Source organism: Eschrichtius robustus, chromosome 10, assembly GCF_028021215.1.
Source record: "Eschrichtius robustus isolate mEscRob2 chromosome 10, mEscRob2.pri, whole genome shotgun sequence".
Lineage (NCBI taxonomy): Eukaryota > Metazoa > Chordata > Mammalia > Artiodactyla > Eschrichtiidae > Eschrichtius > Eschrichtius robustus.
In genome coordinates, this window is record NC_090833.1 from 86,504,418 (window position 1) to 86,531,975 (window position 27,558).

The 27,558-nt window shown below is 45.3% G+C and overlaps 1 protein-coding gene across 1 annotated transcript; it reads right to left on the reverse strand.

Moving 5' to 3' along the window:
• Positions 1-26,446, reverse strand: FBP1 (fructose-bisphosphatase 1). Its single transcript, XM_068553083.1, has 7 exons — positions 26,173-26,446; positions 15,804-15,966; positions 12,849-12,941; positions 6,845-6,985; positions 3,754-3,891; positions 1,914-2,033; positions 1-329 (listed from the first exon to the last, which is right to left on the reverse strand). The coding sequence occupies exons 1-7, from the start codon at positions 26,340-26,342 to the stop codon at positions 138-140; spliced, it is 1,017 nt and encodes a 338-aa protein (XP_068409184.1). The 5' UTR covers positions 26,343-26,446; the 3' UTR covers positions 1-137.
• Positions 26,447-27,558: the final 1,112 nt, after the last annotated feature.

Here is a 27,558-nt window from a genome sequence, read left to right on the forward strand (position 1 = left end):
TTTGATGGTGAAAATATCCATACTTTTTATTTCTATGTCTAGGAATATCTGATGCACAGTCAGAATGGGGTAGCACCCTGTGAGATCAAAGGTCCAGATAAAAGGCAATTCTATTTGGTGTGGGCAAGGCCAGCGCTTCATTTGGCAGCGTGCTTCTTATACAGCTCCAGGAACTCAGTCACGTCTTCAGGAGACCCCAAGATGATTGGCGCCCTCTGGTGGATGTCAGTGGGAACAATGTCCAATACAGCTTCCTTCCCAGTGGTAGCCAATCCTCCTGCCTTCTCGATGACATAGGCCATGGGGTTACATTCATACAATAGTCTCAACTGGAAAACAAGAGCAGCATTCTCAGACCAGAACAGATTACACAGAAAAGAAATCTGTTTCATAGCAAAACAGTGCAGAGCTGATCAAATTAACTGATACTTTCCCTTACTTTCCATCACAAGGTTGCGTCTAAGACCGAATGGTTAATTTAACCATTTGGTTAAATTAAGCCATCCATCAAGAGCCAGCAATAGATTGCCTGATGCAAATGTGAGGCAGACCACCTGGGCTCAGGACCGAATGACATTTTGGTAGAACCGATGTTTCCCTTCTCTTTATAGCACGGAAACTGGACCTAATGAGTGATTCTGTGTGTGTTTTGGATGGAGCTTTGCCTATTCTATAAGCATTTAAAAGTCCATGGTAGTGTCTGGCTGCAGACATCTGGAAAGCAGACTGGCTCCTCCAAACAGTATAATATTGTTTGCAACTCTGTACACATTCCTTTTACAATTCTCCTAAGGCTTGAGGGTTGGGATTTAGTACGTTATACATCTTGGCATTTACTTTTAAATATTAACTTTTTTATTGTATGCATTTTCATGCAGTCTGCCTACTAAGTAGACAGCTTTTTGCAGGTGTTTCCTGACTCTATTTCCATACAGGTGTCAGGGTCAGATTTGCAAAACTGAAAAAAAAGAAAAAGGAGGAACCTCAATATTTGTGTTAAGGAACAATTTTTTGAGGCATTAGAGAAAAGCGCTATAAAGCAGGCTAATCACATAGGTTGGGATGCCCGAGGTAGGTGGCTATGGTAAGAGTGGGTGTTTTAATGTTTTCAGTGAACTGGACGCCACATGCCATAAACAGAGATCTGAGCATATCTGAAATACATCCGTTTCTAACTATTTTATGGGGATTATTCCTATTCCTTCTCTCACATTAAAAATAAAATAAAATAAGAAAAACCTATCTGTCCTTTGGGAAAAACAAAGGGACAATACTTGAGAAGGAAACACACTGTCCCTCTGTGTCGAAGAAAAGTGGGTGTCCCTTCACCAGCATGAGCAAGCACAGCCCACCCTATGGCTTGTAAGAAGGTTGTGGGCATGAGACCAATGCACCAGTTACAGCTTACCTGAAAGCTCTAGGTGTCCCCAGAGATGCTTTCCTTCCCTAGAAAGGTAGCATTTTCTAAGCAGCAAATGTCAGCTCACTAGTCATTACAATTTTATGCCTTTTGAAAGCAATCAAAGGAAACCTCTGTTTGGGATGCATATGTGATTTGCTGCCTTGGTAGTGAGGCTGGACTGTTTCATTTCATTTTATGAATGGCATTCATTTTGCCCAAGCCAAACCATGTGTATCCACTGGAAGCAGGAAGCACTTTTAGTACCCTCTGACCATAACATCATTACTTATCTTTAGCAATGGAAGGGCTCTCAAGAGATCAGTTTTAGCTGATATCGCCTGGCTTTAACCAGGACAGCCTTTAATCTAGAAAAGAATATGCCACAGACATCCTTGGCACCCGACTGCAGAGCATGACAGCTACCATGACCTTTCTTGCTTCCTCAGTCAAATCCCCCAGGCTGCAAATGAAATCCACTGCTTCTCAACCACTCCTCAGGGGATTTATTTACCTTTCCGTTGGGGCTTTTCTGGTTTGCTGGGTACAGGAAGATCCCTCCATAGACCAGGGTGCGGTGCACGTCAGCCACCATGGAGCCCACGTACCTGGCACCGTAGGGGGCTGAGTTGTCCTACAAGGTTAAGACCAGCAATAGTTAGGGTTACAGAAGAGAGAGCTCTCTTCATGTCCTCTATGCTTATTTGATTAAACAATCAAACAGAGCGCCATCAAGGTGTGTGTTTGGGGTTGTGCTAGGAAATGTGATGAAAATTCTGTCCCCAAGCAGCAGAAAATGGAATAATGGAGACAGCCTCTTACATCTTACAATAACTCAAATTACCTGAGGAGGCCCTGAGGAGGGTGTGGTGGATTCTGGCTCTGGGGTGGGGCAGGCATTTAGCAGGACCCTGAAGGAGAAGAAAGATTTTGCAGAGCTAAGGAGAGGGGGCAAGGGTGGGGTTTTCACCTCTGCAGGAGCAGGAACTGCCCAGCCAAAGGTGGGCAACTAGAGAAGCACATGCAGTCTGCCTCGGGCCCTGGGAGGAGCCTGGTGCAGCTGGGGGCAGGAAGGGATCTCTAGGGAAAGGTGGAAGGAGAGATAACAAGGCTGGAGAGAGAGCCTGGGGCCAGCTTGGAGGGCCCTGAATGCCAAACTAACAACATCTGGGCTCCTTCCTCAGAACATAGCAGCCTTCAATGGCATTAAGCAAGAGTGAAACTGAGTGAGGCCCGGTGGGGCACCCAGGCATGGAAGCCCTTTTATCCCCCATTTCTTGTAGGCAAGAATCCAGCCTCCATGACCTTCCCTGAGTTCCAAAGGGCAGATTTAAACAGTTGCTAATCGAGGGAGGAAAGGCCAAGAAACCACCTGAGGCAAGATTAAAGGGACCAGAGAAGCTCATCAAGATTAGGAAACCACCTGAGACGAGACTAAGGCGGGCAGGCCCTACTCACACCCTAATCTTGTCAGAGACCCCAGCCTCGAACCACTGTTATATAACCCTCATCAAATCCTCCCAGGGTGGGACATATAGTTTTCTTTCTTTCTTTGTCTTTCTTTTTTTTATAAAACTTTTAAAAAAATATTTACTTATGTATTTATTTATTCTAGCTGCGCCAGGTCTTAGTTTTGACATGCGGGATCTTCACTGTGGCATGCGGGATCTAGTTCCCCGACCAGGGATTGAACCACGGGCCCCCTGCATTGGAAGCTCAGAGTCTTACCCGCTGGACCACCAGGGAAGTCCCTGGGACACACAGTTTTCGAGGGCAGGAGCCCACTGTGTCCCCCTTTGCCTGGCAAAGCAATAAAGCTATCCTTTTCTACTTCACCCAAAACTCTGTCTCCGAGATCTGATTCGGCACCGGTGTGTACAGAGAGGCCGAGCTTTCAGTAACAAGAGTAGGACAAGATTGGATATTCCTACATAGAACCATCTCTACAAACAGCCATTTCTTCTCTTCGTGTTCAGTGATTTGTAACCTCTTTAGAGAGATGCCATGATGGATGCTCTCAGTCTAGAGATGACTGATAGAAATCCTTCAGGTGCCACAGGGCTGGGGCCTGGGGTGCAAGAACCACGTTTCGTACCAGCTGGGATCAGGGACCCCAGCAGTGAAGCATGTTTTATTGCCCTGACTTCATTCATCTGGCGGACTTTACAGTCCTGATTTTCTTCTGCCAAGAGAAAGTGGCAGAGGGGTTGCCGTCTCAGGGCAGAGGTTCCAGCCCCCAGCACAGTGGAATCCACCCGCTTCTGTCCCTGCCGCCTTTCTCTCCAGGGCAGATCATGAATCAACACATAACTCAGGGGCCCTCCCCCAACCCCGACCCCCCAGCCCTCACTTACTGGGGGGAACTTCTTCCTCTGGACGTACTCTGCGACAGCAGGGTGGAAGTCCTTGGTGTAGCCCTCGTTGAGGCTGTAGATGCTCCCTTTCTTTTTGATCTTCACATCTCTGTCCACCAAAATGAACTCTCCAATGGCCTGTGAAACAGGAAGGAAAGGTGGAGCCGTGACATCTCCTTCAGGCCTGTGGGAGGGGGTGGCGTGAGGCCTGAGGTCACCTGTGTCCTTCAGCACAGAGAGCTTGGTTTTTATTTTTTTTGTTTGCTCAACTGAGGTATAATTGACATAGCGTTATGTTAGTCTCAGGTGTACAACATAATGATTCAATATTTGTAACATTGTGAAATGATTACCAGCAAGGGAGTTTCTCCTTGGCCTGGGACACCCACGCCTTTGAAAAAAAAAAAAAATTTGGTGCAGACAGGAGGTAGGATATCAAGAGAGATGGGCGGCTGAGTTACACCAACGCGTTCATGGCTGCCCTTAGCTTTCCATTTCTTCGTTTCTATCTTGAAGTCATTTTACCTGAGCACCGTGAGTTTCGATTCACAGCATATATAGCTTCCGGTGCCTTTGCTCACTGATCTACAGAGGGCTTCTGAGAACTCAGCCTCCCACAAAGTCCCAGTGCTAAGCTGATGCCTTTAAGGCTTAGGTTCTTCAAAGGAGATTCGTACTTTGGAGGAAGGTGTCACACAACTCCTATAGCTCTGGACTGAGGACTGTTTGGGGCTCCTACGAGTCCCTGATAAGAGAGTAACTGAGGCTCCGCCCATCTGGGGAGGGAGGTGGCTCCATGGAGACAGAGTTAAGAAGGGAGGTCCCACCTTGGACACATCTCTCCCCAGCCACTTACTCCCGTAGCAAAGCTTGGTTCCTGCCAATATGGAACACGTTGGGAGTAGAGAGGAAGTGGGGGAGGGAGACAGGGGGGCAGGGGGCAGAAAAGAGACTAGAATTAAAAGTGGTCACTGAAAGGTATCATTGCGAGTGATTCTTTTCTTTTGTTCTTTTATGGTTTTTTGGTAAAAGTCTGGAAAATGAAGCCATCACAGAACAGGTGCTCATGAAACCATGCTTTGCAGGCGCCCCGCCCTGGTACCTGGCCAGAGCATCCTAGCTGTGAAGGAGGTTAGTCTCTTGTACGAGAGAAAGAGACTGAAAAGCTTTTCAAACCTTAAAGCCTGCTAGAAATGCAAATAAAGTTGTTGTGGTCTTCTTAGCGGAAACTGTCAGCCAAAATGAAAAGAAAGCACTAAGTTGACCCCCACCCCCCCAGGCATTCATCAGATCTGGGAGGTCAGCCCGCAGGGGGTAGCGCAGCCTCCAAACACTGAGTGGCCATTAAGCGTGAGGAGGGCAAAAGACTATCAAACACACAGAAACTTACTCCCAGACACAAGGTCTGCAATCTGGACATAAGAAGAGATTTCATGTTTTCTACACATCCATCAACTGAAAGGTAACACAGAAGTTACCAGAAGAATGTCTGGGGAAGCGGTAAATGCCTGCTGAGAGGATAAATCCAAAACATCAGTGATTTCAGAAACTGTACCCTGGGCTCAGAGTGAACTTCGCTCGGGTTCTGCCACTATTTTACCCTGAAATCACCTCCTTTGGAGGCTTAAACTTGTGCTGTTTCCCTACCCTTGTTGACTTATTAAGCACGGGTGCTTCCAAGGAGGCAAAGTCCAGTTGTGCAAGCGTGCGGGGGACAAAGGCAGCCTACATTCTGATTTATCCCACCTGCCACCCACAGACCTCGAGGCCCCACCACCAGCAACCCGCCCCTCACAGGATTCTAGCAGCTGATTGTACCTGGTGTTCGGTTTGTCAGCAAAAAGCACCGAATAGATAGTCTCATTAATGTCATCTGAGGACATTTCTAAAACTGAAAGGTATTTATAACCTCAATTCTTTTTCCCTTGGGACACTGGACCAAATGCATAATGAATGTGCCGACCTACGGGAGGTGATTCTACGGAGTCCATTTCAATGGTGGGTTTAGTTATGCCAAACATGTAAAGAGATTCCTTCGCTCAATTTATCTGCTCTGTCGAAACTGTCATCTAACAGAATAAATGAAGAACTCCAATTAATACACATGTGGAAGAAATTATCCACAAATTAAGAATTGTTAATGAATATTTTTCATGGCACCTTGGGCTCCTCTCCATGAGGAATTTGTTTTGTTTTCTGTTTTCTGGCCGAACCATGTGGCTTGTGGGATCTTAAGTCTTGTCAGGGACTGAACCTGGGCCCCAGCAGTGAAAGCGCTGAGTCCTAACCACTGGACCACCAGGGAACTCCCAAGGGAGTTTTTCTCTATAAGTTGGACAGACTAAGGAATTATCTTCATTTCTTTCTTTATTTTCACTTCCTTGAGTTTGTCAAAGCCTTTCAAAACCACAAGGGTTCACTGAAGGTTTGCGTGCACGTGCACATCAAATGAATTTCGGAGCTAATTTTGAAGAAATGAGGTGGTCCACTGCTTCAGCCGGGACACCCATTCACCTCAGGAAAATAAGCTAGTAATGGATAGCGTGGGTGGCAAACAGACCATCTATGGGCCCCATCTGGTCCACAAACGTGTTTTAGTTGGCTAGCACAGTGTTTTACACATCCAGAAACATTACATTTTCTAAAAATCCAGTGTTTCTTGAAACACTGGAAGCCCTGGCAAGACTGAGCCGCTATTCCCAAGGAGTAACAACTGCCAGACCTCCCCAGTTCCCCAATGCCCCGCCACTGCCCTGCCACCACCCTGACCATCCTTTCCCAGCACACTCCACTCATCTGTGTGGCCTGCTCAGCCCCGTGGGCATCTGAGTCAGCTGAGTAATGTCCACTCTAAAGAATTCATCGTGGAAGAAAGACTCCTTATGCTCTGGACAGACACCATTTCTCACCTCGATAATCTTCTCATGACGGTCCCTCCATCTCCCTTCCCCCCTTCCCCAACCCATCACCTCTGCCCCTTCATGGGCCTCATCTTCCACCTCTAGGTACTGCCTCTCCCCCACACACACACACAATAAACACTCACTCACAGCCACCAGCGAAGCACCCAGCTTCCCCTGGGGTCTCTCACCGGGTCCAGCATGAAGCAGTTGACTCCGTTCGCCATGGCCAGGACCAACATAGTGGCACTGCCATAGAGTGCATAGCCGGCAGCCACCAGGTTCCGGCCGGGCTGCAGGGCATCCTTCTCAGAAGGGTCACCAGTTGAAATCTAGGACAAGAAAGAAAACAAAACCCGTTTTTGTTGTGTTCTGTGTTGTGGTTCTTTTTTGCAGTTCATCCATTAGCAAGATGCATTATCAAGGTGCTCTCGTAATGAAATAGGGCATCTTCCCAGAGGGGCCTTCCTCCTCACATCAGTAATATCCTGATTATATTACCACAGCGGCCTTCCCACCAAACCCCAAATTTCCTGCATCTGGATCCTTCTTTCCAATCAGGGTCCTCCTCCAATTTTGCTAATTTGATATTCCCTCATCCCTCCATTATCACTCTCAAAAAAAGAGCATGCCTCCTTGCCAGCTCCTACTAATTTAATCTTATTACAGTCATCAATGTCTTTCCCCTGCATACTCTATCTTTATTTAAACAAATTAAAACTGGGCTGCAGGGCTTCAAGTCTGGTAAGGAAATCAATTTCATGAGCTCCTGGCAGTTGCAGCACATACTCCAGTGAGCAGTGTGGTCCATACTCACACATCAAAGAAATTCTCAGAAATGCGGCAACTGAGAATCTCTCTCCGGAGTTGTTACAGTGTAGGGCAAATGCTTTCCCTTTTTTTGACCATGACCCACAGTAAAAAAATACATTTTGCATCACAAACCAGTACCAACACACATGCACCCGCACACACAACTACAAAAATTTAATAAAACAATACTTACATTTAGAACATGACATGTACTCTAATCTTTTCTTTGTTTTTTATTAAAAACACAGCCCACTGGGTCGTGTGACTCAGTTTGTTCCCTAATACTAAGAAAAGGAAAAACTTAAAGGCATGGCTCCTAATCAATGATTACTAACTGATAATTATCTTCTTAACACTTGACAATTGGCTTCTATGGTTCTCAAAACAGCCTCAAACAAATCTTTCAGCTTGAATATTCTCTACTTGAATTTAAACAGAAATGAAAATGGGCAGTTTCTGCCAATTTCATTTATTCCTTCCCCAACCACAGATTCCAGGGGCTGAGAATAAGTAAGGGCATCTATCTGTATCATGATACCAGAGATGGAGGTCATCTCAGCAAAAACATTCCTGGTATGGGACTTCCCTGGTGGTCCAGTGGGTAAGACTCCATGCTCCCAGTGCAGGAGGTCTGGGTTAGACCCCTGGTCAGGGAACTACATCCCTCGTGCATGCCGCAACTAAGAGTTTACATGCTGCAACTAGGAGTTCGCATGCCGCAACTAAGAGTTTGCATGCCACAACTAAGAGTTCGCATGCTGCAACTAAGTCCGCACGCTGCAATTAATAGTCCGCATGCCGCAGCTAAAGATCTCACGTGTCACAACTAAGACCCAGTGCAGCCTAAATAAATAAATAAATAAATGTTAAAAAAAAGAAATACATTCCTGGTAATTTCTTCCTATAACTTTTGAAAGTGTGGTCCAGAGACCATGTACATCAGAATCACTTGAGATGCTTATTTAAAATGCAATTCTGGGGCTGCAGCCTTGACTTACTAAGTCAGACTTTCTAAGGTGGGCCCCGGGAACCTGTATTTTACCATGCACCATAGCTGACTCTTCCACTGAAGCTTAAGAACTACTCATGTAAAAGGAAACGTCACAAAAGCCATTTCTCTCTTTTTTTCCCCTTGTCTCCAATCTTTGTGTTTAATAGTTTTCCTCTAGGTGGTTGGTTGCTTGCTTGGCTGCTTGGGTTGGGTCAAGTTATTTAATTTAGTTCGGTTTGTATTCACAGGGTAGTGCAGTGCAGCTAAACACAGACTAAACACAGTATCAAAAATTTGAGTTGTTTCTCAAACTTCAAATTTTGCCAGTGTACAGCCTTGAAAAAGGAACCAGCTTCCTTCAAAGCCAGTGACACAGTGGGAGGAAAACAGTCAGGCTCTAACTGCCTCCTCTGTCGTAACTACTTAACCCAGAAAGTGCAGCACAAAATAAGACAAAGACAATATGTAAATAAATAAAGTTGACTGGAAGCCCCTAGGCTTGGAGTAGTCGATTCTCCACCAAGAAAAGTCCCCCAGAGATTCACCTCATCCAGAACCACCCATGTCTGTCTGTGGCACAAGGATGAACAGCCTTTCCCTGAAACACTGTCACCAAATAATCTCAGCCTTCAACTTCCTTGCATGGAATAAGAAATGGTAACATTATCTATGATCCATATACTAAAAAGAAAGACAAAATAATTCCATCTAGTCATTAATTTGGAGGAATACTTTTCTACCCTGACCCCCTTTCTAATGCATGAATTCCCTCCTACAAACCCTCAGCAATGAATGCCTTTGTTCCAAGGGAATCCATTACAGTCTCATGTGGATGCTCATGGACCAATGTGCATAAAGCACTTGACAAAATTAAAAAGCCTCTGGACCCTACCTTTACTTATCCCAGGCCACCACCTGCTGTAGGTGTTGCTCTGTTTTAATCCACACCACTCCATATAGAGTACGAAAGACACCATGGATTCTGGAGACTTGAGGTGGTGGAGGAGAAAGTCAGGCAGAAGTGGGGTGGGGCTGTCATATCATCAGATGATCTTCCCTCAGAGCGGCAGCCAGACCCTGCCTAGAAGGTTTCACAGGGCATATGTCAGAGTCTTCAGTAACTCAGCCAATATTGTTCACCTACTACTGTACCAGGCTGCCTAGCAGACAAAAAAATATATAAGAGAAGGTCCCTGCTCTCAAGGCGTCTATAATCTGCAGTGAACATCCACTGATTTTGCCTGGCCAGCACCCATCACCCTTCTGCTGATAATTGCACCTTAACCTTCCTCAAAATACTACCCTCCTGGCCCTCAGCTCCAGGAGTGGGCACATGACCCTGGTCTGGCCAATCAGATCACTGCATGCCTCAGGCCATAGTGATTGGTTGAGAGATGGACACATGACCTAAGCCAAGACAATCAGGGCCAATGAGATGATATTCTTGTTGGAATTGTTGGAAAAGAGGTTTGCATCTTCTGTTTGAGTTGCTGAAAGGATTGGATGTGGGCCCAGACCTACTGGGAGCCATTTTGCCACCAGAGAGGAGGGAGCAATAGAGATGGAGAGGAAGTGTGTCCTGTTTATGTCGTCTGAGTCCTTGAATGCAGCTGTACTACCCACTGGACTTTCTAGTTACACGAACCAATAATTTTCCTTTCCTTTCCTCCCTCCTTTCTTTCCTCCCTCCCTCCCTCCTTTCCTTCCTCAAGCTAGTTTGAGTTGTGATACTCTCTGTTGAATCTTCATACACAAAACAAGACAAGTAATATTAATAGCTACCATTTATAGAGCACTTTTTATGTGCCAGGCACTATTTTCATTGCTGTTATGCTTAATTTTCAGTATCTCCCCTTTATGGATAAGGAAACAAGAGGTTACCTTGCCCAAGGTCCCACAGAGCTAGTAAGCATCAATGTCAGGAAGCCACATTCCATATGGCTATTACATCTATCTCCCTGTGCCCAGTTAAGGGAAGTGAACTGGATTCTGAAGCTGCTAGAGCACTTTTGAAACTCTGCTTTTAGTCATGGGGACTGGATATTTTTAAAGGGTGTTGAAAATTAGAATGTATCCAATAGAGGGTGACCACACTAGAGAGGTCGAAAAACCATCTCACATGAAAGATATTCAACTTAAAGAAGATTTAAAAGAAGGGGAGGGGAGGGCAAAAAAGCCATTTCCAAGCATGTAAAAGAGTCTTATTTTCTGATGCTCCAAAAGGCCATATGAGCAACAGGGAGACAGATTTTTACCCAATATTTGGACAAACACTCTAGAATTCTACTTTTTCTGAACGTCTCCAGCCAGAGACAGGGTGACCCTTCCGGAGGTGCTGTGGCAGGAACTTTGTAGAAACACTGGACCACAGGCCCTAAGAGATCCCTTTGGAGCCTATTTCCAGGCACCATGTGGGCAAGACCAGATCACTGTTTCCGAGTTCCAGTTACCAACTAATGTTATGCCACTGAGCGGGTGCACCAGAGAGCTGAATTCCAGCCCAGATCCAGCTCTACAGAAAGCAGGAAAGGTCTCCTTTAAAGCATCAAACGGTCAATATTTATGCCCCATAAATCCTCAAACAATCAATAAGGCTTTTGAAAACTGAAGTGACTTAAAGGGAATGTGACACTCATCACCTCTTTCGGTCTTTTAAGAGAGTCACTTCAGGTTTATTGAGAAGAGTGTGGAGACTCATTGTTGAGTTGTTCTAGCATTTGTAATTCGAGTTGCTGTTGCAGGCTGTTTTGATTTTTTTTTAGGTGATAGCCAGTGTCAGTTTTCTAGGGTTTTTTTTCCTTAAAAAGAGTCTTTATTTGGGGGGTTAAGGTGGAAACTGGGGCTGGCAAACATTAGTGCTGCTTTAGCTTTGGTTGAGTCATTACCAGAAGTCTTCCTCTACATGAAGAATTTTGCTGCAAAGTTCTCTTGCTATACTGTATAGATCTGATACCTTGCAGGTAAAATTACATGCCTCCATGTCTATAACAAGAATGGGATGTTTCATGGTATGACTTGGAAAACAGATTAATTACTGCCTTTGTCTTTCTGGTATGAGTATTAGAACTTTCAGTTACTCAAATTGATCTGCCTCCTGGCCAAGACAGACGCAAGATGCATTTCAGTGATGAAAGAGAACTGTCCCATGGTGGTCCTACTTCCCATGTTTGAAAGGAGATTATGTGCAATAGTAGACAACAAGTCACTTTGAAAAACAAAGCACAAATTGCGGTCTCACTTCTTAAGTTATGGCCTCTGTATCCCAGAATAGGAAAGTTGGAGGAACCTCAGAGGTTGGCTGAACTAGCCACCTCGTCCATTAAGATGAAGGAAAGGGCTCAGCCTCAAAGGCATCTGTGAGGTTTTATTTCTAAAATAAACAAGAAGGCTGAAGCCAAGATGACATATTTTAGATTTCATCATTTTTTATGATGGGCCCACGGCTATTCATTCTATTTTTCACTTGTATATATTTGAATGCATTTCCACCAAACCGCCCCCCTCCACCCCCAAACACACACACACACTTAAAGTAAGAGAAGGGAAGAGACTTTTGAGGTAGAGTTACCTGCTCAGGTCACCCAAATAGAAAAGACCCAGGGCACGAGCCTGGATCCCCACACTGTACCAGTGTGCTTTCTATAATATATAGCAGAGTCAGCAAACTCTTTCCATAAACCAACAGATAGTAAATATTCTCGGCTCTACTGTCACACAGTCTTTATCAAAATCACTTAACCCTGCCTGTGCAGTGCAAAATCAGCCAAAGGCAACATAGTAAACAAGTGAGCTGACCATATGGCATTAAAACTTTATGGACAGTGAAAATTAAATTTCATATAAATGTCACGGGTCATGAAATATTATTCTTTAGATTTTCTTTTTAGCCATTCAAAAATTCAAAAGAGTTATTTTTTGCTCACAGGCCATAACCATCAGGCAATGGGCTGGATTTGGCCCAGGGAGACCATACTTTGCAGACCCCTGATTTAGAGGATTTAAAGGACAATTTTGATATAAGCACTCTCTATTGTTGTCACACTCTCACAATTCTCAGTTCACATAGTTACATCATTGCAGCTACCCTACACTGTCTCTTTTGTTTTTAATTTTATTTTCTGTCACAAAAGAAAGCAAGGTACAGTTAAAAGAGTGAAATATCTTTCTCTTCCCACCCACTTTTACTACATTTTCTTTTAACAACCTAATAGATTTTCACTATGCAGTTAAGGCTGGAAAAAGTCAGAACTTGACATATAAACCTATTTCAAGCCTCACAGGGTTTCATGATGTACATTCTGGCTGTGCCACCAATAGTGAAACAGGACTGGATGTTCAACCTTAACTCTCCTTTTGGTCCCAAACCAGGAGCTTGATCCATTACATTTTACCTTTCTGTAGATGCCAAAGATGGTTCCAATGGATACAAGGCAGTCGATGTTGGAAGATCCATCAAGAGGATCAAAACAGACCACATATTTACCCTGAGCAAAAAAAAAAGAAAACACAACTTTACATTTAAAATGAACACATTGGGACTTCCCTGGTGGCACAGTGGTTAAGAATCCGCCTGCCAATGCAGGGGACATGGGTTTGATCCCCGGTCCGGGAAGATCCCACATGCCGTGGAGCAACTAAGCCCGTGCGCCACAACTACTGAGCCTGCGTGCTGCAACTACTGAAGCCCGCGCACCTAGAGCCCATGCTCCGCAACAAGCAAAGCCACCACAATGAGAAGCCTGTGCACTGCAACAAAGAGCAGCCACTGCTCGCTGCAACTAGAGAAAGCCTGCGCACAGCAACGAAGACCCAATGCAGCCAAAAAAGAAAAAAAAAAAAAAGAACACATTGTAACGAAATAAAGAGTATATACGAGGGGGTTAAAAGAGGGAATCTAGGCGAAAATTCAAGAAATGTGTCTTACTTATACTCTGTCAGGGAAGGTATGAGGTGGTATACAGAGTGAAAATAACAACAACAAATATATATCAAAAGATCATTAGGCAGAGAAAACACAACTTAGAATAGGAGGAATAGATATAGATGAAGGTGAGGAATACAGATAATTAAGTAATAATTTCCGATATCATTGATTTGAATGAATCATAATTTTGGTTTGAGTTTCCTGGCAGTCAAAGGAAAAAGAGAAACAAAACTTTATTCATAAGGGAAAAACATAATATCGTAGGTGAAGCAAAGACAACATTAAGATCTCTAAGAAAATTTTCATGCAGTTCTTATGGATGACACTTGGGGTTACAGTGCACAGAGTTCTCAACCATATCCCTACTGTAATTCCCAAAGGAAATAACCCTCAGCTGTTGTAGGACGACTTAAAGACTCATTCTTTGGACAGGATTTTCAGGGGTATGTGGGAGCTGGCTGGAGTCAGCTCTCAAGGGCCAATGGTGCACATCTCTTCCCAACTCTGTTTTCAGTGATGTCATGTTGGTAGCTTAAAATCAACTCTGGGGGACCATTTGCACAGTTGAAAGTGGCAAGTGCTACAAATCAGAGGGTTTTTTTTTCTAATAGAGAGCCAGTTTACCAGCACACCACTGGAGATTTTCCACCTCCAAATTAGCCACTTTAAGAGGTGGTTTTTAAATTTCTGCATCAAATTAAGGCAATTCTTTGATTCCCTGACCTCCTGCTCTTAACAAATCACCTTGGTTGACACAGGAGAAACTGTCATCAGGAAAACAGGAACATGCTTACCACGAAGGCACACTGTAGTCAGAGCAGTTGGGCAGACCAATGGAGAATACTAAACAACAAATTCAATACACATGCCTAAAACTGCCAAGTACCTTCAGAAGCCCAGCAGAGAACAACATGAACTTTGAATCTGACACGTAGTGTATTTTAAGAATGATGTAAAACAAGTTAATCAGATGTGGCTCCCCATCCCTCTTATAAAGGTCAGACTGGATATCAGGCAGTCTCTTTAAATTCATCTTCTGATTAATTTTTTTCTCATCCTACTCCTTCATGTCCCCAGTTCATCTCAAACAGGGAAAGATAGTAACCCATCTCAAATGGTTTATTTTGTTATTATTATTACATGATTTTTGTTGTTCAGTGAAAGCTGGATATACTCTTTCATTCACCTTTTCAACAATAATTTATTGTTGATCCCCTACAATGTTGTGCTAGAGGCTGGGATACAGAGAAGAATATAATTCATTCTCTGCCCTCAAGAAGCAATCAGACCGTAACTGAGCAGGACCCTACAGGGCTTTCTTAAGACAGATTCCCCCCACCCCAATGTCCTCTGCCTGCCTCTTGCCTGTAGAAAAACTTTAGCCAAAGAATAAGTTTAACCAGAGAAGCGAGAAAATGAAAAAACAAAGGAAAACAATCAAATAAGACAAAATAATAATAGTTTAGTCATTAAACAAAGTCAGGAAACTTTAGTTCCTCCTCATGGGGTATAGATAATATTCTGAGCCATATCCTTTAAGCTGTTTTGCAGATACTGAATCCCCTACAGGTGGAAGAAGTTAACTACATGATGACCAGACTAGAAATGACAAAAGCTCCTCCATCTTACACAGTTCTTTTTAAGAACTGGCCTCAAGGAGATGGGAACAAACTGACCCTGGAGTTGAAGATTAGTTGTACTTAAAACAATCAAGATGACACTGATCAGACCACCACATGGCCAATTTCAAGATGATTATCAGAGCTAACTGTGTTGTTCTGCATGTAGACCCCTCCCTCTGCTTACACACCCCTGAAACTCCCCTTTAAAAACTCTTGCCCCCAGATCGGCAACAGGGAGTTGGTTCTTTGGGACATGAGTCCACCTTCTCCCCAGGATTGCTGGCTTCCTCAATAAGGCTATCTTTCCTTTTACCCAACACTTGTCTCTCAGTATTGGATTCTTGAGCATCCTGAGTTTGGTAACAAGATTAATAGGATTCCAATGGATTCCAATGCATGAATCACTGATATGAACAGCTTAGATTAGCAGGAAGGTTGGTTATGAAGGTTGGGAATTGGGTGGATGGAAGGACGTAGTTAACAGAGCAAGACTTTGAAGAGCCTTGAACATGACAATAAAAAGTTAGAAGTGGAGATGAGTATGAGTATATTTAAGTCTCTCCCATGTATGAGCATGCAGGAGAGATGATAACGGCATGGACTGTGGTGGAAGTGTAGATAGGAGAGGACAGTTTGAGATACGGCAGGGAAGTGGAATCTGTGAAATGATGACTGATGGTTCAGGAGGGATCTAGGCTGTGTCTTAGGAATCCAGCTTGGCTGAACAAGTGGAGTCATTTATGAAACCGGGAAGAAAAATGATTACATTAAAATCCTCAATAGTGTAGGAGCAGACCCACCCTTTTCTCAGGTTCTACTATTATGGCGTGTTTATCTTCTTCCGACACAAGAACACAGGTAGCAAAAGATGACTTTAACACATTAATAACCAGGTCATTGGAGAGGACATCCAGCTTCTTCACTTGATCACCCGTCACGTTGGTAGAGCCAGCAATTCCATAGCTACAGGGAAGAAAAGATACAAAAATATAAGCCATGACCACCAGAATATGTCAATGCATCTATAAACTCACTCAAAGAGGGCATTTGGTAAGATTTAGAAGAAAGGAAAGAAGACACATGGTTTGTAAGAAATAGAAGGAGAAAGATGGTCATCCATCTGGATTGGCTCCTGGAGGGAAGGAAATATTGTCATTCACCTGTCCCGTTCCTATCATGGTACCCAGCACACCTTTGTGGTTAAATCGATGTTTCTCAAGCTTTTTTTTCATTATGGCCCCTAAGGAGGTTTTTTTTTCTCTAACACACTCCCCCATGAAATTTTAATATTGCAGATAAAGTATCTGTTTACGCAGATACTGACAGGCACAGCAAGCAAAGAAACCTTCTGGGTGGGAAGGAGCCTGAGAGGGAAACTAAGCCAAGGGATCTATGGTTTTATAGCTGATGAGACCCTAAAAGAAAAGAAATACTGACAGATCCCACTACCCCATTTTATAGAGGAGGATGCTCACTCCAAGACACCAATGGGTTTCTCTAAACTGGAGCAGCAGAGGAGAGGTGAGAAGCTCACTTTGACTTCCAAACCAGGCCTCTCCTAATGGCACCTCACTGCCTCTGGCAGGAGTCCTAGGGGCTGAAGGGATTGGGAAGTCTGGAGTCCTTACTTTATTTTCAAGGTATCTGCAAGTCAGTATTTGTGGAGCTTCCAGAATCCAAGTGGCTGGTACAAAATGGAGCCTAGTTTGTTAGAATGAAGGAAGAGGAGGGTTGTCATAGCCTGGGGTGGAGTAGGAACACTGAAAGGAGGGGAAATGTTTTAGAAGAAGGATGCACTGAACAAGATAAGAGACTGGATGTGGGAAGGGAAAGAGTAGGAGCATTGAAGATACCACCAAACAGCTGAGAATGGGAGAGAAGGGGTACCATGGTGCCCTTGGCTGAGATTGCTGGGAGCACTTGCCTGGGGACTGATTGTCATGGCATTCACTGCTCAACTCCTGAAAATGCATTTTCTCTAAACATAACTTGCATGTCTCTTGCTGGACAAAACTGAGCCAACACCAGAAACTGTCCGAACCCAAACGGCTCGCCTGGACTGACTCTCCAGGAGGTAACTCCAGTCATCATCAAGCCCATTCTCCAGTGTTGCCTCTTTCAGCATCGTTCCCTCGCCCACCTGGAAAACAGCGTCTTGTCCCTCCAGCCCTCCTCCCACTTCTTTTCATCATGTCACTCCTATTTCATAAGTAAAAGACCAAGGGATCTATCAGACTTGCAGCTGGGGTTTCACTTCTCTTTCCACATAGTCTCTTTCTCACTTCGATTGTGAGGCCGACACTGATGAAGAAAGAAGTCAGCCAAATTCTGGATGGAACTAGGGCTTGGCAGGGGCCAACAACTCAATGGCCTACATCTTCCTCAATGGCCCTGCTGGCACCAATTGGCTCTCCTTCCTAGCCTGACACTTCTACCATTAAAGTCACTACTAATTCAGGAGGGTGAATAACGCTGATGGAAAAGAACATGGGCTTCATGGCAGAGACCTGGCTCAGCCCTCAGCTCTGCAAGTCCCCTGCTCTCTCTGAGTCCTCCTTTTCAATCGTGACCATGGAGGGTAATGATCTTCGTGGGGCTGTTGGAGGATTACACACTTATCACACATACACAAAGGGTTTAGCACAGCCCTTCACGCCTCATGTTAAGTCCCTTGTTTGCTCGCTAAAGGGAGCACTCATTAGGGATCTGCAATACTGTGGGAGGGGAGGGGGCTCTCAAGATCCCGAAGGCTTCATCATCTTCGTGTTGGCATGGTTGTTTAATCTGTACTTCCATGAGGATGAGGACAGAGGGTATGTTTTCCCCCACTGTGTCCCAACTTCCAGCACACAGTAGGCCCTCAAGCAATACTTGCTGAAAAGCATCCACTGAAGAGAAGAGAAACCCAAGCCTGAAGGAATAAGTATAGGAGCGGTAGACTTCAAGGTCATTCCACACCTTGGAGTGTGGAGGAAGCCACTGGCACAGTCCCCAGAGGGACCGGCCTATGGGGACAGTTCCAGGGAGGCCTGGGAGGCTGGGACAGGTGGACAAGGCCCTGAGGCAGGCATGGGAAAAGCCTACTTTACACTTTGTTCTGGGTATCTGGCTCAGCGAGATAGGTGAAGAACAGTCAGGCCTCAGTTCCTCTTACTCAAAAGCTTCCTAGAGGCCTGTGTGAGTGATCATTTATTCCACAAATATCTATTGTCCCCATGTGCTGAGTGCTGGGGTTACAGTGCTGAGCAAGATGGATGAGATCCCTGCCCTCATGGAGCTTATATTCTAGTGAGTGAGGCAAACAAGAAACAAGCAAGTGCTTTTGAATGAATAAGAGAACGTTGGATAGTGACGGGTGCTCTAATAAAATGAAACAAGATGCTGGGGGATGGCAGGGCAAGGGGTTTAGATGGTCAAGGAAGGTCTCACTGGAAAGGAGCAGTTCCAGCTGAAGGATACTTTGAATGTCTTTCAAACGAAAATGAAGCTATAACAAAGCCCTAAAAGAGCCCAAAGAAGCCAGCCAGTAATGATTCCGAAGAACAGCTCCGGGTCAGTAATTTATCCAAAGGAACAGGGAGTTTGTTTTTCACATATTTCCAAATGGGAGGAGTTACTCTGTGCACATTTATATAAGTAACTTTTTAAACCTCAAAGTCTTTTTCCCATGCGGTGGGCTACAAGAGGTTACAGTCAGCGTCAGGGCAGCTGGATTGTCCAGCCAAGACCACCAGCCAGGTTCCTCACTGCTGTTCCAGGGTTCTGAGGTGGATCCTGCCCTTGGGTCACAGAGTGTGGCACCACCTGTCCACGGGGAGTGGGGAGGGGCCATATAACACTGCAGGGGACACTCACCACACCAGAACTGAAATGGCCATCTTCATGGCCAAACCATGAAGACCACTGGGATGGCTCCACCTCCCTGCCTGGTTGGGTGGTCACCCCTCCTTCCTCCTCTTTACTCCCATGGAGGGTCCCTCCTCTGTTCTAACCAGAAGGACCCTTCCCCATCTATCCTCCAGTTGCTTGTGAAGCATAAAAAACATGGAGATAGATGATTCTGCGCCCCTCAAACTCAAAATTCAGGCACTTTATAACTCTTCTAGGTCATCTTCTGGGAGGGTTCCCCTTGGTGAGACCTTGTGTTAGGAAAGTCTTCGAGAAGGCCCAGGAAAGTGATTCTAAGGTAGAAACAGGATTCAGGAGAATGAATTCCCAGCTTGCCATGTCAATAGTGACAATATCTGAGTCTATACCCAATCACCTCAGATTCCGTACGTTGCACCTTAGCGCAGGAAGTTAGCCATGACACGAGGAGTTTCTCACACGGCCCTGTGTCATCCTGCCCAGGGATGATGAGTCAGGACTAGGCAAACGCTCAGTCAGGCTTCTCCCAAGTTGCCTCAGGAGGGGCCCCCAGAAGGGAAGCAAGACCCCCGAGGGAACACATTCCATGGATCAATGAAAAGCCGGAAGCGGCAGGAAAGGCTTCTACAACTTTGACAGAAGAAAAAAGCCCTAAGAAAATCCTCAAGGAACTAATTAGCCGAAGAGCACATAGAGTTTATTTTCTTCATAAGTTTTCAGAAAATCGCTTAGAAACAATACCCTTCTGCATTCTGATCAGTCATCATTCCATCAAAAGCCCCAAAGGATAGAAGAAGAGCCTTTACTGTATAACCCGATGGCCACGCGCAGGAGCAGTGGGGAAAGGAAGCAGCATCATGCGCTTTCCTCCGTGGGCTGGGACTCTAGACCACGGGGGTTCAAATCCCAGCTCTGCCACGTGTTAACCAACCCTGTGCAAATCTCTTAGCATCTCTGATCTTTGGTAAAATGGGAATTTAGTGTATCTATGTCATAGTATGTATGAGGATGAGGATGGGGGGGAGTAAATGAGTTGACATAGGTAAAGGGCTTAGAACAGAGACTGGCACCAAGGTAGTGAACAAGAAATGGTATCATTCTCTTCCCATCCCTAACTCCCCTCAGCAGTAATACAACCATGCTGAGAAGCAAGGTGGGTCCTGACAAGAACACAGCACCAGGGACCTGGGTTCAAATTCTGCCTTTCCTCTTACTGATTATATGACTTCCATCAAGTTGTCTCAGCTCCCTGATTGTTTCCAGGCTTTGTAAGGGTGAGGGCTAACCCACATGATGCACCTGATTCATAGCGGCTAATGGCAGCCATCATTGTTCTTAATGGAGCCCACAGATTGGTTGTACAGGTTGTTTGATGAAGGGGTGGGGAAATGACTTCTAAACCAGTTTTTCAGGCAGCTTCTGGGAAGACAGGCAATGCAGAACAGTGTCACAGGTAACTGACAAGAAAAGAAAGCACTCAAAGTTCACATTTGACTAAAGTCTCCCTGGGAATATTATTTCATTTGAGATGCTTATGATATGTCACTTCAATTTTATTCATATTAGTTGGCCCTGCAGCCCAAGTTGTTCAGGGCAGCACAGCATCCTGTGGTTTATGCTGTCAGGGTTTATGCCCCTGTGACTGTTTGTTTTTAAACATCCGGAGACACAAAATTTCTCTTTCTGGAGTTTGGGGAGAAAAATCAATTTGAGAAGCTGCTGTCTGTAATATCTCTTCTTTTTTTTTTTTTTTTGGCCACACCACAGGGCGAGTATTGTAATATCTGCTTTTATGCTTACTATAAAAACCTCACTGAAAATTTGAAACAACTGTTAAGTCATTTTAATTTATATGATGGGAAACTCTTTAGAAGGATAGGTTAATTTGGCCAGTATTTTTCAATCCTTAGATATTTGGACTAAATATTAGCATGGTTTTTCAAATTTGCATACGGTTTCTACAGCCATTTCACAGCCATAAAGTCTGCAGTTAATGATGGTCAGGGGAAAGGCTCCTTTAACATTTCTGAAGCAGATCCCTAGACACAAGGACCGGAGCCAGGGCCACACTTAGGGAAGAACTTTCGATGACATCCTTGATTTGCTAACTAACTAGACCTTTCCCTTCCGATGTCAGCATGGCAGTGTAAAGTAGGCTGCCCTTTAGATAGCATGCACAAGAGCCAAGTGGAAGAGCTCATTTTTAGAAGAAAAAGGGAGGCAGATTATTATTTAATCCTTATTACTGAAGTCGAAGGTAACATGACTTGTTATGGATTGATTCTGAAGTAAATGACCAACCATTCACCCAGCCCAGAACATCCAAAGGTCGGATGAGAAATACAGGCCGCCCTCGGTATCCTGGGGTTCTGCATCTGCGAATTTCCACCTGTAGTTATTTGAATCCGAGATCACGCAGGGCGGACTGTACTCAGCCATTTTACCTAAAGGACTTAAGCATTTGTGGATTTTGGTATCTGCTGGGTGTTCTGGAACCAATCCCTGGTGGATACCTAGGGACGACTATACATTGAAGAAGAGGTGTCAACCACAGCAGCTTCAAAGACCACAAACCCCAAGGTTGGCTTGAGTTCATGCCAGCCCAAAATGAGTAAATAGGATGGTATGTGGCTGGTTATGCTTCTGGTGTGGAAAGGAAGTTACAATTCCTTTTTGGTAATATGGACATGATAATTCAAGAAATATAAGATACATATGATAAAATTTCCAGAAGTTTAAGATTGTAAACTCTGCAAACTTGAAGAAGCTCAAGTGTGTGTTAACTGACCTGTAATTCCAAAATTAAAACTAAAGTTATTTATTATTTTCTTCCACCAAACAACAGAGGTGACCTCATATTTACAAGAAAGTTTTCTTGATGTCACGTGAGCATGATGGGAAGTTTCCGGTAACCAATCTGAGGGAGCAAAGTCATCTTAATATATAATATTCTAGCCTGGAACATAGCCCTGTTGAAATGCATGTGGGCAACTACTAAGGAATGAAAAGCAGAATATAGAGCTATCTGTTTTCTAGAAACAAAAAACTTCAGCTCAGGAAAACAATGATGACAGTATCAATTTAATGAACTCAGATCCTCTGCATACAACACTTTGAGGGTTAAAAAAACAGTTGTCTCCATCTTACAAGTGGGGAAGCTGAGGCTCAGAGATGTTATGCCAATTGCCTAAATCCTCACAGAAGTTAAATAGCAGAGCCAGGAACTTGAGCCCAGCTCCACCCCTCTCCAAAATGTGCTCTTAAAGCCTTGCATGTTCCTGTTCTGCTAAACCGGTTCCTAATTTTCTTCTCCTCTTCCTCTTGCCTGAGGGTGAATGTGCCAAAATCCAGTGGCCTAATCTTTTTTTTTTTAATATTTATTTATTTTATTTATTTTTACTTTATTTTTGGGCCTTTGTTTCTGTGCGAGGGCTTTCTCTAGTTGCGGCAAGCGGGGGCCTCTCACCATTGCGGTGCGCGGGCCTCTCACTATCGTGGCCTCTTTTTGTTACGGAGCACAGGCTCCAGACGCGCAGGCTCAGTAGTTGTGGCTCACAGGCCTAGTTGCTCCGTGGTATGTGGGATCTTCCCAGACCAGGGCTCAAACCCGTGTCCCGTGCATTGGCAGGCAGTTTCTCAACCGCTGCGCCACCAGGGAAGCCCCAAGTGGCCTAATCTTTAGTCAGCGCTTCACACCCAAATTCCAGACTGTCGCAACTAACTGCAGCCTGGGCAACATCTCCAGCTGCATGGCCCTCTAACACCTCAAGTTCCACATCACCAAAATGTCGGCATCATCTTCCTACCCTTCTCCAGCCTCTAAAACTCAGCTCCTCCTTTGGAATTCTGGGTTTTGGGGGGGCTTTTTGTTTTTTCGTTTTTGTTTTTGTTTTTAATGGCACAGCCCTGCTCTAGGGGTTCTTTGAGAACCTCCCTTGCTGTCCTTCTCCCCCATCCCCACCCAGACTTCTCCCAGGTCCTCCCCCTCCTCCCCTCTAATCCCCTAGCTTTGAATGCTGCTTTCCTCACCTCTCCCCTCTTCAGTTGGTGTTCCACATGTCTTAGCTTTCTCTCTTTTAACTCTATACTTCCAGCCATACCTGCCCCAGATGAATCTCCAGTCATTCCACTGCCCCACTCAAAAACCTGTACCTCTCCCCTTTGCTTATCTCCCCAAATATAAAGTATTCACCCTTGCCATTTGATGTTCCCCCAATGCACCCACAATTTAACATCCGCAAATGTCCCACCACTACATTACTTGAAGTAGTCCAGGCTTCAGTCAAACTGAATGAGCAACTTTTCCAGAAACACCTTCCTACTTTGTACATTTCCTCACATGATGGTCCAGCCTAAAATGCTCTCCAGCCATCAAGCCTATGAGCATCTTTTCCTGACCATTGCAAATGCCTGTCTTGATACTCCACAGTCCTCTGCATCCACATCATATTTTTGGTACCTCTAGGAAAGTATCTTTCAGATCTCTATTGTTTTATAATTCTATACTTGTAATATTTTTCCTACAGCATAAGCTCTGTATCATTCTCATCTCTCAGTCTCTTCTAGAACTAAAGAGACAGAGAGAGAGAGAGAGAGAGAGAGAGAGAGCTCTCCAGGCTCTACGTTTAAACTCCTGATCTGTCCCTGATGAGGAGTTATGGCTGAGCTCCATAAACTGGTTCCGCAAGGTTCCTGTAATCTGCAGTCATCTTGTCCCTCTGGCTAGATGCCCTTCTAGGGCAAGTCATCAGCACTAACAAGTTATTTGCAGGCATGCTGGCCTTTTCATCCAGGATATCGAAGTCATGAGTGTAATCTGGACACCTACGTTGAGATCTTGTCTTATTGCCCCCTGCTCAACTACATGTGATACTGAGACGGTCAAACTTATTTTCCCACAGGAGTACTTAATGTCCAGGCTCTAGTCCTCCTCTGGCAGCCACCCACATGGCCATGCATCAACACCCATTTCACAGGTACAATGCTGTTTGAAATAGTCAAAGACCAGTGGCATGCCCAAACATATGGGAAATGTCAAATAGCTCATGATATGTCCATGCAGTGGAACACAATGCAGCAATTAAAAAGGAGGAGGTGGATTTACATGTCCTAACATTGAAGGACGCTGAATATATATATTGTTGAATAATGAAAGCAAACTGCAGAAGAATATGTTAAGTGTGATTCCATTTTGTTTGCTATTTACAAAGAGTCATATGGAAATATGTATCCATGTATAAATTTATATTAATATAAAGAAGTATCTAGTATAACTGACTCACTTTGCTGTACACCCAAAAACTAACACAACATTATAAATCAACTATACTCCAATTTAAAAAAAAGACATAAAAAAAAAAGAAGTATCTAGTAAAATAACCAGTAAATTATGAATAGTGGATACCCCAGGGAATGAGTAGAGGTGGGTTTCACTTTTCCCATTGTGTTCTTCTGAGTGGTTTGAATGTTTGTTGAGTGCAACTTATTAAGGAATTTATAATTATAGCAACAACAATATTTTTTAACCTGGTATTTACAGGTACCTAGTGTAAAAATATACATAATTTATATAGCCAACATTAGCACCCTTTGTCCAGGTCCCACTATCAAAATCCCACTACCTAAGGTCCCACTATCTGACATGACTTAAAAGGTGGGAAAGATGCACCTCAAAGCAGATCTTGTGTTTCTGAGTCTCTTTGGGGTTGTGAAAGGTGCTGACACATTTTTAAATAATACAAGAAATGACAAGCACTCTTTTTGAAGAAGCCCCCTGGTTTTCAAAGGCAGGTAAAGCTGTTAGGACACTTTTACTTATTGTAAATTAAATCTGAAGTAAGATTTTAATTGAGTGTGTTTCCTAAAGCACAGCCTCCTTAGAAATGTATTAAGAGGGACCATAGGTGAAATAGTAATGGAATCACCACCTTCCTAACGTACTGTCCCAATCCCTCTCCCAGCAAGGGCCGTCCCTGCTTGACATCTGAAAATAAATGTGATGATACACTCCTTCCTTAACAGTTAGCTCGGATAGATTGGGAGTTTGGGATTGACATGTACACACTGCTATATTTAAAATAGATAGCCAACAAGGACCTACTGTATAGCACAGGGAACTCTGCTCAATACTGTGTAATAACCTAAATGGGAAAAGAATTTGAAAAAGAATAGATACATGTATATGTATAACTGACTCACTTTGCTGTACACCTGAAACTAACACAACATTGTTAATCAACTATACTCCAATATAAAATTAAAATTAAAAAAAAAAATAGTTAGCTCTACCAAGCCATACTGTGGGACCAAAGGCAAAGAGCTGACCAGAAAAGGAAAGTAGGTTGCAGGGGTTATACTTTTTCAGATCAGCTAAGAGCACTGTGCACAATGTTTAAGGTGTTCCTAAGTGTGGGAAATATTAGGAAGGAGTGTGGGCAATCTGAAAACCCAGGCACCCTTGAGCTATAGTGAGGACCAGTCTAAACAAAAAATGCTCGTGCACACCAGAATGAACCAAAGGGCACTTGTGCTACTTACAACAAGCCACACAAGAAGGTACTCTCTGAACCCCCGTGTCCTGTGATTGCTTTGCTAAACACAATGTGATCTGTGGACCAGCAGTCTCAGCCCCACCTACCACAGAAGAATGTCTTAGAAATACAGCATCTCCAGCCCCACTCCAGGTCTCCTGCGGCCCTGTGCACACCAGCACTGCCGGCCCTGAAAGCTCTGGACAGAGGGCCTCCTCCCAGTGGGGGTTCCACCCACTGCTCCTAACAGGACTTGTCTAGGGTCAAGGAGATACTGAATTAGAAACCTGACTTCGGACCCCAATTCCAAAGGGAGTGAAGGAAGTCAAAGAAAAGAAAGGGAAAGGAAGGCACCTGGGCCAGCACTTTCCTGTTTGAGGCTAGGATGGGTATGGCAGTCAGGCCAGGTGCCCACCTGGTGCCCACCTGGCCAGCCAATTTCATCAGGAGGAAGCCAGAGGGGTGCTAAGGCAGGCTGCTCAGCCCAGGGGCGCAGGCTGCAGGATGGATGCAGCTGTGGACTGTGAGACAGGCCCCCAGGTGGGAAGCTTAATGGAAGAGGGAACTAGGCTTGAGTGCGGCTTGAGCTTCTGCAGAGGGGCAGAGAGAGGGAGGGAGGGAGGGAGGGAGAGGGAGAGAGAGTCCCAGATGTCAGACAGAGAGACTGACAGCAGGGGCAGAGGATCAGACATCGGACTGCCCGGCAGTTCCCCTGCCAGAGAGGGAGGACACGGCCAAGGTGAGGGGTCGGGGGTACAGAGGCCTGACTCACAGGTGCGCGATGCCCGCCTTGCGCACGGCGGTGGAGATGGCTTTGACCGCGGTGCAGAGCGAGTTGAGCAGTTGGGTCATCTCGCCCCTGCCGCGGGCCTTCCTGCCCTCCTCCATGACGAAGCGGGTCAGGGTGACGATATTGGTGTCGAAGGCCGCTTGGTCCGTCATGCTGTGGCCGGGCTGCTGGGCGCTGGGCGGCAGGTGCAGGCGGAAGGGCGCGGTGGGACGCGGCTGGAGCGCAGACCGACGGCCTCTGAGGGTCAGCACCGCTCAGAGTGGGCCCGGTCCCAGCGGGGTGTCCCGCGGAGCCTATAGGCGCGGGTTACCGCCCTCCGCCCACAGGAACACCTCCACGCCCTGGGCCCGCCCCTCCAAATGCAGCCCCGCCCACTCCGCTCCCCACCCCCATCCCCTGTCCGGGATCCTCGTCCAGTCTCAGTTCCTCCAACAGCGGGGCTGCCCCCTCCCCCGCGGCCCACCGCCACCTCCGCTTCCTCCGCTGTCGCCGCGCCACGCCTCCTCCAAGCACGGCCACTGGCGTGGTGGAGCGCTGCTCCGGGCCACCTACATGGTCTTTTTCAGTCCCCACAACGACCCTGCCACAGAGGTGCAATCATGATTTTCCCCCCAAGATATAAAACGTAAGTTGGGAAGGGTAAGCGTGGTGCTCAGTGCAGCGCTGCAGCCCAGCTGCTCCCGGGTTCCGGCTGGCGGCTCTAACCGCTGCGGTTCCCTCCCCAACCGTGGCCACCTGCCATCTGCTCCCTGCCCTCTGTCCACCCCTGCTTGGCCTGTCACCTGGCTCTTCTGACCAACTTCAGGAGACGTGGATTCCCTTGTTCCTTACCTGTCTGATGGCCTGGTTTGGGATCCTTAATTGAGGCCTCTTCTCAAGATTCCTGTTATTTGAGAGCTGTTGGGGACCTTCCTTTCCAACAACTGCATTTTGCAGAGAAAATAGTCACAGACACAGGGAAGTGTCTCCTGGATACCATACTGAGGCCAGGGGCTCTGAGGCCACATCTTGACTGCTTTGTAGGCACATTGCTGCAGTCCTAAGGCAATTCATACACTGATTCATAGAACAACATTTATTGAGCACTTACTGTTAGTGAGGCAGTGATTTGAGAACTATCCCCTGTCTCCTTGTCACAAGTAACAAATGCTTCTGTTCGATCAAAAGTACTTGGTGTAGGGACTTCCCTGGTGGCATAGTGGATAAGACTCCACGCTCCCAGTGCAGGGGGCCTGGGTTCCATCCCTGGTCAGGGAACTAGATCCCACATGCATGCCGCAACTAAGAGTTCACGTGCCGCAACTAAGACCCAGTGCAACCAAATAAGTAAATATATATATATATATATATATATATATATATATATAT